The 16,858-nt window shown below is 39.9% G+C and overlaps 2 protein-coding genes and 1 long non-coding RNA gene across 6 annotated transcripts; 2 read left to right on the plus strand and 1 right to left on the minus strand.

Annotated features, from left to right (window-relative positions):
• Window positions 1–745: 745 nt before the first annotated feature.
• LOC149041378 (uncharacterized) lies at window positions 746–16,192 on the minus strand. Of its 3 annotated transcripts, none has more exons than XR_016179415.1 (2): window positions 1,719–1,945; window positions 746–1,381 (listed from the first exon to the last, which is right to left on the minus strand). It is a non-coding gene; the product is annotated as an uncharacterized LOC149041378 (long non-coding RNA). The 3 variants fall into 3 exon arrangements; XR_016179414.1 differs by lacking the exon at window positions 1,719–1,945 and adding an exon at window positions 16,036–16,192 and having other exon boundaries at window positions 957–1,381; XR_016179416.1 differs by lacking the exon at window positions 1,719–1,945 and adding an exon at window positions 15,615–15,722 and having other exon boundaries at window positions 1,260–1,381.
• On the plus strand, window positions 1,243–7,059 carry LOC113682570 (uncharacterized). Its single transcript, XM_027199735.2, has 2 exons — window positions 1,243–1,407; window positions 3,394–7,059. Exon 2 carries the CDS (start codon window positions 3,416–3,418, stop codon window positions 5,609–5,611), a length of 2,196 nt encoding a protein of 731 aa, XP_027055536.2. The 5' UTR covers window positions 1,243–1,407; window positions 3,394–3,415; the 3' UTR covers window positions 5,612–7,059.
• Window positions 9,287–14,565, plus strand: LOC113682560 (uncharacterized). 2 transcript variants are annotated; one of them, XM_089181125.1, is made up of 2 exons: window positions 9,287–9,501; window positions 13,616–14,565. In XM_089181125.1, the coding sequence occupies exon 2, from the start codon at window positions 13,619–13,621 to the stop codon at window positions 14,234–14,236; it is 618 nt and encodes a 205-aa protein (XP_089037251.1). In that variant the 5' UTR covers window positions 9,287–9,501; window positions 13,616–13,618; the 3' UTR covers window positions 14,237–14,565. The 2 variants fall into 2 exon arrangements, with proteins under 2 accessions (XP_089037251.1, XP_089037250.1); XM_089181124.1 differs by lacking the exon at window positions 9,287–9,501 and adding an exon at window positions 10,448–10,902.
• Window positions 16,193–16,858: the final 666 nt, after the last annotated feature.

The raw sequence follows: 16,858 nt of genomic DNA on the forward strand, positions 1-16,858 counted from the left end.
CACTCCTCGACACTGGGTTTTTCAGTTGCTCGTCTCCAACACAGAAACAAAATGTTCAATTTAACAACAAATCGCAGGCCGACTAAAAATTTCAGCATTTTCAATTCTTCTCGCTTGATCCTCAAAGAGTTGAAAAGCCTTGGTAAAACGAGAAGCATTGCGCCTTGTTGAGAGCAGAATCGTCCATGCAGGATGATTTCGGCTTATCTCGGTGAAATTAAAGATTATTGACCCGAGGTTACCCTCGTCTGTGACAGTGTTCAAACTTCTCATCATGGCAAAAAAATTTAACCACCTTATGACGCAGCAGCTGAAAAAATCTTGTCCTTCTCCACTTCCTACAACCCGACTGCAATAGCATTTCAAAAGAATTTTTAGCAACCAGTCTCATTGCCTCGGGGGGAGGGGGAGGGGGAGGGGGAGGGGGAGGGGGAGGGGGGCTGGAGGATTTGGGGTATGTCACAACAAAATTTACCTGATCCCCCATAAAGCTCTGGGATATTCTTGTGATCTTTCCCTCATTGGCAGCTAATTTTCTACAGTCCTCAATTTATACTCTGCTGGCAACGACTGATCTCCCTCCATTCCCTCTGGAAACCGAGTGATCCCCCATTTCCGCCCCCCCCCCCCCCCCCCCCCCCCCTCACGCGATAAATACCTACCGGTCCCTTAAAGAACGCGCTGACACCCAGTCTTTGACAACGCAACCCTTGAAAAAATTTCACTCTACGGGTGGACAAATCGCTTCAAGAACTTAATAACTTGTAATTTTAAACGGTAGGAATGTTTGCAATGGTTACGAACATCATTGACAAACCTACCCTGTCACCGGATCGACTGCCACTATTGCAGACAAGCCGCTAAATATCTCTTAGAAACGGAAAAAAAACTTCCGTTCCCACAAAACCTTTCTGTTGTCAGAAAGCCAAAATCAGGGAAAGTCACGCTTTCAGTTCATAAAGAATTACATATCGTTTCTCATCTGCACCGTTCAGGAATTAAAAACCGGATCTTAGATCTGTGAGGGAATACAGATTCGTCGCCGAAATGCCTTAGGCATCGAAAATGAACCCGTTGTGCCGTTGTTTTAAATACTGCAGGTTTTGTCTGGAAGAGTGCGGTGCACCTGTATTTGTATCCTTTATCCCTTATCAGGAAAAGCGAATATCTTCCAAAGTTTTGACGTTTCGTTTCGTTTCGCTAACGCGGTCACAAACAACTGGCTGCTGCTGCTGACCCGCTGAACTGTCGTCTTCCGTGTTGTTTTGAGTGACAACGCAACTGGTTGTGTAGAATGTCCTTCCAATGTGATGAGAAGACATGTCTCGACTAAAGGCTTGATGTTCAAAAGCATTGCGTCCAGTCGCTTTTAAAATACCTCCTAAAGTAAAGAAATATTGGAAAAGGGTAAGTATCACAAAACAGATGATAACAGCCATCGTGCTAAATGCTTTGCTAGAGAACAGTTAATTTACGACGCCGAATGCGAGGAATTGCACAGTTATGTAATGTCACAAAAAATCTTAACCATTAACTGCGTTAGTTTCACATGTGAAACGATCTATCATGGATTAATACTCTCCCAAATACAAGACCAAGAATAAGAGTGGTGAAACACAGGAAGTGCAAAGTGATACATTTCGTGGCTTCAAGCAGGGGCAAAGGTCTTTGGTATTTTTGCCTCCCCCCCCCCCCCCGCTTCCTTTCGAACTACTCACTCGTTATCGCGCTGCAATCAGCTATACCCTCTGAGGTATGGAAGAATCACTTGACACATACGCGGAAAATTCCAAAAGTTTTTGAGGCAACGAAAACTCGTGTAGGTATCATCTTATCTTGGCTTACTCGATCATTCACTTTGCGATCTGTTGTACATTAGTGGAATTAGAATTCAGATTGATTAACAGTGTGCACTGCACTGAATGATGACACACAGGTTTACTACGAAAAAAGCACACTCGATATCATTTTCCATCAACCTTCAATGTTTATAAATAGCGTGTCAAGTCCGTGCATATCTCGGATTAGCAGCATCTACAATTGATAAATTCGAAGACCACACAAACCACAAAATTCCAATTAAGTAAGAGGTCAAACTCACTAATCACTGTGTTACGAAATAAGGCTGCCAAATTCATATGCCTGTTTAGACATGTTTACGTACTGGAGAAAAATTGCCATTTTTTGCACATGCAATACACACCGCGATGCGCGGCTCTTTCCTCTCTTTGGAGACAAAATTACTCCGATTAAGTTTTAAGTTATGAAGAGGTCAAAATGGATTAAAATACTCCGATAGCATTTCGTATCAATGTTGGCAAGAATTCCAATTCTGTAAACAAACTAAGATGAAAAGTTAATAATAAATGTCCCTAGTTTTGACGCACTTGTGGAGGAAACAGCGGGCGATAGCTTATAATGGACAGAAAATAAAGAATCTATCTACATATTTCAATATTCCTGCTTTGTAATCATTTATGTATTTGGTTTCACTGAATCGGAAAGTAAAGGGGAAAAAATCTATTTGATTAAAAAAAGAAAAGAAGAGAAAAAAAGGAAAAAAGACAGGCTTCGATTGAGGGAAATGACAAAAAGTGGAACTACCGTCCATGATGAATGTCAAACTCAATCAGCCTTGCATAATGATATATTTGAAATAGTTCGACACGGCGACGCCAATCAAGCTGCGCTGATGTTAAGTACTTCAAGATGTCACAAACATTAATGAGGGCGCGCGGCTAGAATAGGCTAGCATGACAACGTAACAACTTTAATCCGAGTGGAGGTGAAAATTAAGCTGCATTTGGTACATTCGGCATTATTGCGGGTGTTCTCACTTTTCTGCAGTCGGATAAAATTGCACCTTCTAACGTACTAGTTTCATTTTCACTCTGCCTTATCATTTTCGGTCAAAATTAATCTTCAATCACACTCAAGGAAAAAATGGTGAAAATCCACTTAAGCGTTTAAGATAGCTAACTCGAAGGTTAATATAACAAACGTTTTAACCCTTTAACTCTCAGATCAAATTTGTAATTCTCCTTACTGCCAACCATACAATTCTTATAATGTTAGTTCAGCGAATTTAATATTAAATCAAATAATTATTCCCAAATTGATCTTTTCCTTTATTCTCATCACTTATTAAGTTGATGTTGTATAGATATTGTAAGGAGAAATTCTGTCTTAGTAACTCATAGGAGTTAGAGGGTTAAAAATTTCAATTGTGGAAATATTCAAGAAATGGCTTCCAAATCTTTCTCCTTTATACGGAAGCTACAGTAGGTGAGTTGATAACCAAAAAAAATAAAAAATAAAATTTTTGAGCAAGATCTATTAGTGCTGAGCTGCTGTATAGCTTTACAGTAATATTTTATTTTTTTCTTTCGACAGAATAAAAACGACTCCAGAAAACATGAATGAGGAAACTATTTTAAAACTATCCGTAGTTCTACTCTGTTTCCTTTCTCTGTTGCTGCCGCTTGTGTTGTTTCTGGTTGTCTGGTTGAGAAGAATACAAAGCCGTGTAGACAGCATATCAAACGAGTGGAGCGTTCTTTGCAAATTAGCACCCAGCGATGAACCTTTAACACCAGCGACAGAGACTCAACACGAAATTCCGAACGCTCTCTCCGATTCTTTGGTAATTTTCAACCAACAAGCGGAAGGTTCCGACGAAAATAACACTTGGAAACATATCCCCAGAGGTTTTGTTTATTCACATGTCTATGACGATGGAGATGGACCCCGTCCGGATGAGGAACAATCTGCTTGTCAGTCTCAAGAGGATGCCAGAGAAGTAGACGATGAATCAAATAGCCAAGAACAAGTAATTCCGGATACCTCGACCCCAGTGGCATCATACCTGCAAATAGTGGATGAAAATCCTGCAATTGTGGGAGTCTCTTTAAGTGAACGCCCCGCGACGGATGCGAAGCAAGACAGAAAAATTATCTTTGTAAGTGCTGGCAGTACGGACGACTTAAATCTCTTTGCAGACCACGATGACTGTCAGGTAAATGAGAATACTGTAATAGAGATGGGTACAGAGAATGGAAACGATATTCCGCAAAATTCAGAGGCTACTGAAACGGGTGAACTGGAATGTGTGGTTTTGATTGAGGATACGAAACAAACAAATGAAGTTTTATTAGAACTACCAAACGTAACGAGCCCCCCTGCTGAAGAAGTGCAGAATGGAACCTCAACTCAAGGAGGGCAGGAGGAAGACGCAGAGAGGAGTGACAAAAAGGTCCTAACTAAAGAGGGTTGCAGAGATGCCTCAGAAAATTACTGCAAAGCACCATCCACGTCTCTAGAAGATGGTGTCGAAGTAAGCCCTCCAATGGGCGAAATTACAGAGAAAAGAGTCACGAGTGAAACTCGGCCTAAGCCGAAACCACGCCTCTCCAAGAAAAAGCACGGTAGAGTGAACTCCGCGGGAAAGGAGAAAACGTTTAATTCTTCACCTCATGTAAAGAATCCCAATGAAGCTGAATCCCATTGCAACAGACCTGACCAGGAGGCAGACCGATGGAACGTACCTGTGATTCTTGACGTTTGTGATTCACAACAACTCGCTCAACAACACATCGCATCTTCCCCTAAAACAGCAGTTAAGTCCAAGAAAAACACCAATGAAAGAAACAATGTCCAAGTTGTTAAGGACGTGGGTCATTCTGAGAGCAAGTCCAAGGTAAATGATGGGGAAATTTCAAACTATGAGTCAGTGGCTATAGTGGATTCAGGCAATGAAGGCAAGAAAATGCCCCCATCGGCCAACACCCAAGAAGTGACACGAAACAATGAGTCAACTGGTGTCATCTCTCAGCTACGAGGCTTTCTTACGAACAGAGCAAGCGAGACTCAGAACCCTGAAAAAAGGGCTAAAACTGCTGTGAGACACAGCTACCCTGCTAAGAAACAAGGAAATATTAATGAAGACTATAGAGGAAAAGGAAAGACGGCTAAACGGATGTCCTTTCCGCATAATCCCGAGGATTTAAACCGACATGAGCGAGGCGTCGTGAAGCATGACAGGACTGTGCTTAGTGTTGCTCAAGGAAAAACGGGAGCAGCTTCAAAGAGCAATCAAAATTGCAACAAGCCAGGTGTTAGTGAAGGTGACACCTCTGAGTATGAAATGGTAGTTACGCAAGTGGACGGTGGAAAAAAGGAACCGGTGACAGATAATGGTGACTCGTCAGATATAATTTCCCAACTCCGAAGCATTCTTCACAAAGGAAACACAGCTAGCGCCGATAACCCTGATCTAAGGCATGAAAATAAACCCGGTGTTAAGAATGAAGAACATAAGCGCCATGCGACAGCAGCAGGTCAAAATAATGAAAACACACCTGAGCAAGTTTACTCTAACCTCGATGAAGAAGGCAACGAAATTTACAGCGAAATACCCTTAAGTGCATCGGAAACGAAAGCGGGAACTACCAACAATGATCAGGAGGAAGTTCACAATTTATCAGAACAAGAACCATTCTACGTCAACCTTCCGTTCCAACAAGGGTTAATCAACTATAACGATGGCCCTGCCCTGAAACCTGATGAGCATGAACCTCCAATCTACATTAATAGCGACATTATTGATATTTAAATGGAAGTACGAAAGCAATTGCTTTCAACGCCCTCTTGGCTAACCTCGTGTAACAGGACAGTCAGTAAAACGATCCTTTATCCTCTTCTCATTGACTTTTCGGTCAGTGGTCGTCGTTAAAAATAATTCTAGGGTAAGAATATGGAGTTGGCCATGTAACGTTCGTGTAACTTGGTAGAGTAGGTTACTGAAGAATCGGGCATTGTAATGCAAGTTCTTCTAAACGTGCAGGGCCGTAGCCAGACTTCAGAACAAGACAAGGCAAGTTTCGTGCGCCCAAGGCGCGAGCCGCTGGGGGGAGGGGGGGATGGGGGCATGCCCCCCCCCCCCAGAAAATTTTGAAATCTAGAGGCTCAGAAAAGTGTTAAGCATTTTCCGTGGCATTTTTCTTCAGAAAAGTCAATCTTGGGCCAAAATCAAGACGAGGCAATTGCCTCGTCTTACCTCATGCTGGCTACGGCCCAGGTATGTCGAGTGATCTAAAGAACCAACAGACCAAAATTCTGGTTTGGAAAAGCGAACGAATGTCAAAGGTAGAAGGCAAGAGTATTTCCTTCTGCCTTTGACGCATTTTGACTAAATTAACTTAAGAAGCAAATCTTAGTTGTATAAGAAGTGGTCACAAGGAGTCAGACAAAGCTAAAGTGGACATAACTCACCCTAAATGGGACTTACTAATGATTTCGAGCCCTCATCAGTAAAGAATATAGTTGTTTAATCTCTGGTCGCCTTTTAACTCTTTGTAGGGCTAAAGTTTTTCAAAGAGTAACGATAAGCTTTAGTAAGCAAGATATGCGTACGTAAAGCTCTTCCAATAGAACTTTACTACACCTAAACTTAAGCGTTTTTCTTCCTTAAAATCATTATGCTGCGCAACCTTTTGCATTGCTGTTGGAAAAATGGTTTGAGTGAATCAGTGAGCCATAAAAAACTTTCAAAACTTTCTTGCTGTATAAATTATTTATCACGTCTAAATAAAGACGTGTATTGATGTCTTGCATTGAACAATAGCTTAAAATTACCCTAATTACTTGTCTGTTTTGCAATTATAATGCTTGTAACGCTTTGGCAACCCAAAGGCAAACAATTTTGCGGTCCAAACGGATTCATTGCTAGGAGTTAACTAGTAAGTAGGTTTTTCAGAGAGAAAGTATTTCAGCACGCTTCAAAATCTTTCGTCATCTGAGATGATGCGTGAAAATTTGATGAAAAACTGATGAAATTTTACGATGCGCTTTTGTAGTTGTTGATCCTACAATCGAGGCACTGAAGCAGTTCCATTAAGTGACAGCCTTAAGTTATACCACTAATATCACACTGTTTATATAGTTATAGCTAGCGTTTAGCCTTTTATATAGAACTCAAATCGAAGTGTTTCTACCCACACAGCAACCTTATTATTGGGAATGTTTAATTTGACTGTTAAAAATGAAGCTCACACTGTGGAAGCTCATCTCCGCCTGCTCTTTCAGTTTTTAAGTTTAATACATACAGCTGCAGTTTTCATAAATTAATTTCCTTGTTAGCTGGATTCTATTTGAAAAGGATGTAGGTATAAATCTAATTTCTCTCGGCTTTATTTGTGTGGAATGGCCTCATGCAATCGAAAGCAATGAAGGAGCGTTACGCTTTCGTAATTACGTAGCGATTGCCAACTGCGGATGAACCATGAATAGTAAATCAAGCTTAAATTAACATAATCAGAGCGATTGTTTGCATTTTCCTTTTTCCGTTTTCAGACCGTCAAAAACACCCATGGACGTTCAAGATCTAACGTACATCGTTTTAGCATTATTAGGGTTGGTTTGCGTATGCCAGGTTCTCCTGTGTATCTTCGCAATTTACCTCCATGTACACCTCCAGAAAGTTCATAACAAACTCGAAGATGTTCGTCAGATACAAATCGAGTTTAACAACCGGCGTAACACGCTAGGATCGCCGCACTTGAGAGATATGTTGCCTCTAAGAGCTGGTGCTAGGCCGACCGCAGGGGAATCTATTACTTTGCTACCACGGAATCCACATCCACCGATACCGGAACACTTTATAAACACGGATGCACAGGCGGGAGAAAAAAAATCAACTAAAGACGCTGAAAATGAAAAGAAAAACCTTGACAGCATTAACGAAGGTTTCGAAGCTGAATGAACCCAGTGAAGAAATGATAAATATTTCGATACTGAAATAAAAACATAGAAAAGCGTTCTTCGTTGTTTGATAAAATGCCGGAACCAAGATAAGATCTGGATTGTTTAACTTGATCGTGATTCGTTGTGGTTGGGGAGGTTGACTGCCAAGGCACCAGCTAGTATCGTTCCTGCCGGCAACTTTCCTGGAGAAGCTGATTATCATCGGTTGCAGAACTGAAATGATTCATGGCTGTAAGAAATACAATCACAGTCTTTGGAAGTAGTAGGTGTACACCCACAAGGAAAGGTTTTCGCTAAGAGGTCTTCATCAGTAAATAAGGCACAATATTTTGTCACCTGTTCAGATCTAATAACGTCAGTCGTTCACCACTTTTCTTTATCTGCAAATGCGGAAGTGCTGATTATGATGAAATTTGGCTTAATATCTACAATATCATTACGGACAAGATATCAATCGACCCATGAATTAAATTCTTGCTTTAAGCTCTGGTGGGGGAACACGAGGTGCAGCTGGTGAGCCTCCTAATGGAAAAATGGAACTGCGACCTGCAGTAAAGATTGCGTAGATCATCTTTGGACGACAGCTACACGACACTATGATTGGAGAATGCTAACGTTTTTTTTTGCTACGTGCTGATTAGAAATTTTGGGCGACTGCAGAGGGCGATATAGCGGGTTAGATCCCCTCATTTAAGGAGTGGAAGGGGGGCCTTTGCCCCCTATAATTTTTCAGAAAGGAACATTCTTACTTGAACTTGTATTTAAACTCATATACGTTGTGGTTAAAAAGTGACACAATTAATCTCAGCCATTGCTCTGCCCTTGTAGACACGTTACATTCCATCAATGATTACTGCTTGAGATCTCCAGGGAAGAATGGCAGCCTAAAAATAAGTTGGATTTGTAAGGACAAATGAAAGGGACAACGCTCGCGTTTCTACCGGTAACACTCTTCCTTAATACCGTCAAAACACCCAGTCCAGATAATGAATCAATCAATTAACTTCAAACGATCTCCTTCACCGCAACATGGAATTTCTGCCTCTACCTATCTCAATTATGCTTAATTTCATTTGTAAATAAAGACTACTGTTTTTCATTATGAAATTGATTAATCCCAAACTAAACGGAATATTCATTCTGTGCATCCCAGGATTGGTACTTTGGCAAATACGACTATTTCAGTTTCGCACTTACATCATCCATACATAACCTTCTATTAGCATCCAGAACCAGCTATTTGGGATACTTTCGATACTATCATATTCCTTTAAAAAAATAACCATCCGACTCTGTACAGGTTTCGTAGTTTTTTCCGAAAACTGCGTCTTGTCTCTTCTCTAGATCAGTCTCTTCTACTGTCTCTTTTCTCTTTTCTTGTCTCTTCTTCTCTTCAAAGAGATCTCTGAAACAACTATTCAACCCTTAAACCCTGTGGCTCACATAGGGTAAAAGAGACACCTCGAAAACAAAAACGGCTGGGGTCAGTTAACTGCAATTGCAGTGACGTCATTTCCAAAAAGCTACACGCGTCATGCTATCGCGGCGCCTCGAGAAAAATATCGTCACAAAGGTGTTTCCAGTTAGGAATACAAAAATACGAAGGAATACAAAAATACGAAAAGTGTCACCGTAGTTAGGAAAAATAGGCTCGTGATGTGCGAGAGAGGTGACTTCTGATATCTGTCAAGCAGACATAAATGAAGGTGATGATTTTATACTGTCTCGCGATTTGCTGAGGTAAGTGTTTTGTTGAAAGAAACCGAGCAATAATGGTACTTCAGACGGTTGTGTGCTCTTTTGTGTTCTGTGACAAGCAGTGTTGTACTGACTTGTTGGGACAAATCCCGGCGTATTAACATTTATTGTCATGAGCTTTGGTTTTCTTCCGTTACTTCCCTAACCTATACAATCTTTTAACAGAGAACAGTTCAAAGCCTTCACATATTCTCATAATTTTTCCTTCAACACCAACCAAATAATACATAAAAGTTACGTTACACGGATGATATACAATCAAATCGATTTCGCAAAGCTGTTCTATAACATGCATGTATCAAAATTTTGCGAATAATGCAAAATGGCATGGTTATAAAAAATGTTAGAGCTTGAGTTCATGTAAGGTGAAGAAAGTACCACCACATGAAGCATGCTCGAATTTTTGTGATTCGTCCCCAAAAACAAGCTTGTTTACAAAGTTATCAGACCTGTTTCAGCGATTGTTTCAGCAAAGGTCAAGATGCGGGTAACCCCCTTTCAGTTTTCGAGAATTAAATTCCTAAGTCTTTACATTGTCATGTTGTCAAAAGATATCCCTATTACCACGGAAACAAACCCGAAACTATTCGATATGAATACGCGAACCAGCTAGCAGTCGCTGTGTTCATTTAGATAAGATATTGGAAATTATGATCGGGTATTAGTCTCTGAGATATTTTAGGAGCTTCCGGCTATTTTGGCTGCGCTCTGTCAAGCTCAATCCAATATAGCGTTTCGATAATTTTACCTGAAGCTTAATCAACATCGTGAAAATCGGTCAAAATCTCAAGGAAAAAAAATCAGCTAGTAAAACTTATGGTTGGATAAACTGAACTTTGATGCATACAGCAAAAGCATTGTTTCGATAGACTTCCTGTTTTTTGACAGCTCTTAATCTCCATCCAATTAAAATTCATATATCGTTCTCACTCTTGCGTAACTGATGCCTGTCAAATATTGTAAAGTCAAAGGGGTTATTCCCTATGAGTTCTTCGCATTTCAGGACAAAGCCTTTGTCGCCTCAGTAAGACCGGTAGAAAAATATCGCGAAAGACTTAGCCCTTAAGGATCCTGAAATTCTCAGAAGTAAAGAATCAGCCGAAGACGTCTTTGACTGGTGGAACGACACTTGATAGCACTATTGATAACGCATTCCTCAGACCAGCTTGCCGACCAGTTTCCTTTGGCAGTCGTCGCCTCAAGTCGCAAACAACTCCAATCGTCAATTCGCTTTTCACGAGCTAGTTTTGTCGTCCGTGGTCTTGCATCTTGGACCAAAAACAACCACCTGTTGCCGCGAAAAAACGGCCGGCTTCATTATCAGCCGTAACTTCTCGAATTTCGCCACAGCACATTGGCTGATATACGGGTTTCACTTATAAGGTACGATATATGTTTGGGTGCAAAGTAGACTCTTCAAGGTTGCTTATAGATTAGGACTGACAATCTATCCTCCTGAACTAGATATTCGTGGAGAAATATCCATAGTCATGTTTTCATTTCCTTATGCACCATCTCAGTTATTAATAGAATCAAAGTTGACATACAGTAGTTATTTCCTCCCTGTCATGGACTGTACTAATGAACACGACACGAGCGCAATCATTAACTTTTAATGTCTTCGGTTTCGCTCAATTTCGTCTGAAAGGATGTCTCGTCATGTTGAGTCTGACATCTTTGCGCTTCTTGAAGTTGAATAAAGACTTACGCGTTCAGTCATGAATCAAGTACAATGCGTTATGTCAAAGACCTCGAAAAGACAGACGTAAACAAAATGAAATATGCATTATTGCTGCATTTTATTTTCTTTGATGACCAGTTTCGAAAGATGTAGTACATGTACTGCACTATTTTTTGTTCCAAAATCGAAATGTATCACTTACTCTCTACTTAGGTCAAATAAAGAGGAGCATCGAGACGTTTACCATCGCTTAGAGCTGATCTAGCGGGGCTGTCGCGCGATTTGTCTGTAACTGACTGCCTCTTTTAAAACGTTCTAAAAAAACTTTGTAACTTTGATGTAGTTTACAATCTAAGTCACCGATTTTTCAGGTTTCCTGAGGTTTTACTTGATGAACCAACAAAACCTGAACTTAACATTTAAGCCAGAAAATATTAATTCGGAGAGAAATTTGGCTTTTGATTATCATGCTTAAATCCATGTTCCTATTAGGCCTCAAAGTGAATTTTCGCCAGCTTTTTTTCGATATTTGTATCAGTCATATGAGTGCTTTTGAATTAGGAACAGAAGTTTGGTAATCAGGATGCGCAGATCAATTACAAAGAGGCAGTCGCGAAGTAAATTTTCGCAAATCATTGTTACTGCAGCAGATGCCTGCCGATGCCTGTTTAATTTTCACTGATGAGGATAGAGAGTATGTATGATTTGATTGCCTTTTAAGAAGTGTCTGCATACCTGCTGCATAATGCATAATTTTTTTCTCTTCTTTTTATGACGCATTTAACCGATGTATTGTCAACGCGAATACTAAAAACATTGTGTAGTTCAAGTCAAGGCATCCGCTGCAGCTGAAAAGGAAGTGACTAACACGAAAAATACTTTTCATACTCAGAATGAACGTACTTTTTCGATTTTACATAATTTGGCGCTACATTAAATTCCAGAGAGAAATTAGGCCGCGATTTTGAGCGCATTTTTGAGCAGAAGACAATTTCGATCCTCTACAAGACAACCGCAACACAAGAGTTTTCTAGGGTAAACAAAAAGGGTAAAGGAATATTTGAGATGGAAACATTTAAAAAGGAGTGCTAACGGTCTTAACATAATTAAGCGAAATTTAGTGATACGTACAATTTGTAGCGTAGATGTTTGTAAACATTATACAAATATGGCCGTTGCAACGCATATTGACTCATTAGCATGCAAATGCGTTCTATTTCCTCGTGATGCTCCAGAAACATTCCTTACACAGCAGAATAATAACTTAGCATTGTCGCATAAACCACATTTTTAAGAGCAAGGCACTGTAATAAGATCCTTACACAACAGGCTGGAACTATACCACAACCTATTTCAATTTTAGAAGGCAATAGCGTCGCGACAGTTTTCGCATCTAAAAAAAAAATTGGTATAAATTTCACAAGTTCGTCATTGGTTTGTGTTTGAATCTTCTTAATGCTCACTTACTGTTATTTCTCCTTTGCGTAAAACGCAGCCAACTGAAAAAGTCGACTTAACGCGCATTTAGCCTGCGTGCCTCCGCAAGCCTTGAAAAAGCTTCTTAAAAAAAAAAAAAAAAAAAAAAAAGAAATACTCGTTCTGCTAGCTGAGCAAAATTTCGGCTTACTTATTTACTACGCTGAGTAACCTAGCTCACCTAAAAGAAGTAATGGCAAACAGTAACGTCAAGAAAGATTCGCTCGTAGCAATTAACAAGCAAGTCATGAGTGACATGTAGTTCAAAATGCTGAAGCTTGTCTTACCAGATCCGTTAACATTATGAGACTACAGGTATCGTTAACCCCCTAGGACGGGATATTAATCTATCGCGAGTAACCCTCCATACAGCAATTCTCTAATTTTTCCTGTCTTTTTGTTACAGCCGTTTTGTACTCTCGAGTAAAGAGAGGCATTGTAAGAGTTACAGCGGCATATTGCTCAAGCACACAACACAACGAACCGGCCAGAGCACGAACTAGTGAACCTTTAAGACAAAACTTTTCTGCCTTATCTGAAAATTGCCTGTGTAGTAAAAGAGATGAAGATCTGTCAAATTCTGAAATTTTTTTTTGGATATCCTTTTTACGTCGGGGGAAATAATGCAAAAATTAATTTGAGAGCAGAAAGGAAGGCGTTGTTCAGAATGATCAAAATTATAAAAATGCAATAAATATACGAAATCAGTGTTTAATAAATTGGAAAAAATGTTTACTTTTATGGGATATCGCGAATAATTTTGACGCTATTTCATTTTGAATGAAAACGCTTATTTTCCTAATGTGGTGCCTTACGTGCGCTAACCACTCAGCTCCTTGGTCGTCAACGATAAGCAAATAATAATAATAATTATAATAATAATAATAACAGTAATAAAGAAATAAATCCCGAGACTTATCGCAAGGATTATACTTGCAGGTCATGGAAGAATTGATCCAAAAGATATTACTTTATACATTGTGTGGGTGTTGCGCACTTCTTTTCTGCATTGTTGTGTTCCTGTGCATCACCGTGAGGCGAATCCGTCGGGACCTGAATGAACTCGCAAGAAATGGAAACATTTACGCTGAACCCATAACAGGTGGCATGGAAGAGAGAGGAATCAAAGGTAAGACTGACATGAAAAGGTTGAGCTCGTCCGCAACCCGTTACACTGTGGAACCAGGCCAACCAAAGCCAGCAAACAGGAGGTCTGCGATACATTCAGAACCGGATGAAACTATCACATACCTTACCAGGCCTGGTGAAGAGACTGCTGCTCAGAACGATGGCTCGACTACCGAGACTATTGCCTTGGGATACGTCAATCAAGCTTTCCAATCAGGTGCTAATGCCGACCAAGGATGCACCTCCACCGGCAGCGATGGTGTATTCGAGAACGACCAACCAATTTATAGCAACGATGGCAATGAACAAGAGAGTTGCGAAAATGGGGCAGTGAACGAGCCAATATACGGGAACTGGGGCGATATGGCGGATTTGAATAACCCTGAACTGCCCCACAGATCATATACTATGGATATTGGTGAACTTAGTTGAGAAAAATGTCTCACTAAGAATTGCCGAAGAGAATAAATGGCTTTAATACAAACCTGAACCGAATGAAGCCATGCTTGGAATTCTTGCCCATTATAATTAACCATACTGAGGCTGACACTTCCGCTGCTAATTCAAAAACGATGCAATCAATGATTGAAAAACTGACTTGTTATTGAATAACTGACTTATTATATTTTAGGTGACACCTTTCTTCTGTGCCAGAAATGTGTTCATTTTTGTTTTATGGGTCATGGACAATGTAACAAATGTCATAATTCGTTTTTGCAGGCTAAATAAACAAATAAAGTATTGTTTGTTAGTTTTTTGTATTTGGAGAGTGTCTTTGCCTCAGCCATAGCATCGTACTGTGTGACCATGCATTTCACCGAGCATTTCGAGAGCGCAAACAGAGAACTTTTTGTGGTCGACATCTTTTTCACGGCTAGTTATCAACCATCGTACGATTTTTTTTTTCTGTTTAAAGATTTTGTCTCTCAGAGCTTACTTATTGACTCAGTGGCAAAAGACTGGAGTGCACATGCATAATCATCGATTCTGTGCATGCGTAAAACACCGACAACATCAATCACGCTACTGAGACTACTGCGAAGAAGCTGGGGGAACTTTTTAAAATTTCCAATTGCTTTTGTATTCGGCAAGGCTAAAAAAAGATCACAATAACTCAGCTCAAAACATCACTGCCCTCAGTTTTTGATACCTAAACATCTTAGCACCAGTTGTGTATTTAAGGGTCACTTCGCACGAAATTTACTTACTGCAGCATGTAGTGTTATCGCCTTTCCTGAAGGTAAACCGGTCAGGACAGGTGTATTATTTAATTAATGAGAAAATCTGTAAGGGAAGGATTACCCACGATGCTTAAATAATCTTCATCTCGTCAACTATGCCGAGTATGAGCACTATTTTGCCAAAACATATTTATGATCGTGTTGCGATAGAAGGAGAAGGATACCACAGCCAAATCAGTCCTGCCCTGACAATATTTACGATTTCTCACTTTTTGTTTAAGAATGTAAAGTTTTAAGTGAAAACAAATTGATCGTTAAATTTCAATTTCAGTCCTAATTCTCACTGCACTATGTCAAACCCTGTAATTGTTTAGAATTTCTAACTCACTCAGTGTCGCTCGATGGTATGAGGCTTTCTTGTTTTTTTTCGCGTAGCTTTCTTGCGGTAAAAGGATAAAGTCGTTTTTACAACACCGAGTTTTCTTTTACACGTTTCCCCTAATTTATCTTCCTTAGCAACGTAGAATGACAAAATATCTATGACCGATGGAAAATCTTCCTTTTCCAAAACCTTACATGGCAGGTTTTGAACGAGAACTTTTGACATGAAAAACTTGTCAAGAACTCACCAGGTTAGATGAATTGAAAATAACACCTTACGAGGAAATTTTCAGAGACCCACGGGAAGTTGTTTCACCAAGAAGCTCTGAAGAGCCTTATCCGCCCTGCGAAAGCCGCCTAACTTTGAGAAGTTTTCCTGAGACCTTGTAAACGAGACAGTCCAAGGAAAATGTTCTGAAGTAGACACCTTGAAACGTATTTACTTTAGTTTCGTTAGTTACCTATGGATAAGCTTAATCTTGTAACCTCTATGAGTGACTTGCATCGAATTTCTCCTAGAATGTCACCCCTGAGACGCATTCAGGTCGCGAGACTAAAGGAAATGATGAGACGACTAACAAATTTCACTTGACGAACTCGAAAAAAAATCATTCTGAATTTTTTAAGATCCTAAAGAACCGATTTAGATTCTTAAAGCTTCGCACTTACCGTTTCTTAAGGTCTTCATTTTCCACCCACCTCATAGTTAATCCTTGTCTTTGGCACATTCCTCAATTTCATGTGATTAGACACGGAAATGAGGGAGGGAATTCTATTAGATGCTTCTAAGATTGGGCGCACTGTCATTTAAATCTTTATCTCTGCTCACACGAGTTTGAAGTTTGACCTACTAAGTCACGTGACGGGTATTCATTTCCGCCCGGCCTTAGGACTGTTTTGGAAATGCGCCTTTGTAACACACGCGAATGAGCATGGCTGTCATCATGTGTGACTTTCGTGGAAGGATGTTCCAGTTTCAAAAGAGAGCCTAAAGGAGGTCTTGCCGAGAACAGATCTTCTGACCCTGTGTGAATAAATGTGCGCAGTTGTAAAGGTAAGAATTGAAATCCAGCACTCAACTTGAAAATTTATACAAGCATGCATTCTAATTCTTAATTTTTAACCTCTATATCAAGGTGAGTATAATGATCTTTCACAAAATGAACGCTGAATCTTTTAGAGTTTTTCCGTACCAAGGTGTAATAAGGATCTTGTACAAAATGAGCGCTGAATCTTCTAGAGGACACTATTTCCTTGTTATCATTGATTCATATATTAAGCAGATATAACTGGTTGTTTTCGAACTATTAATGGTTCGCTTGCTTTCCGCACAAAAGACACCGGTCAGTAACAACTTCTTTACTTTCAGTAATTTAAATCATAGAGATGTAACGATAGCTTTGTTGATAAACTTCAATTTCTATGTCAACTGTGCATCATCATTAATTGCGTAACGCTACTAAAAGCGCCATCAGGGCATCATATGTCACTC

This window comes from Pocillopora damicornis, chromosome 8 (genome assembly GCF_964200805.1).
Source record: "Pocillopora damicornis chromosome 8, jaPocDami1.2, whole genome shotgun sequence".
Lineage (NCBI taxonomy): Eukaryota > Metazoa > Cnidaria > Anthozoa > Scleractinia > Pocilloporidae > Pocillopora > Pocillopora damicornis.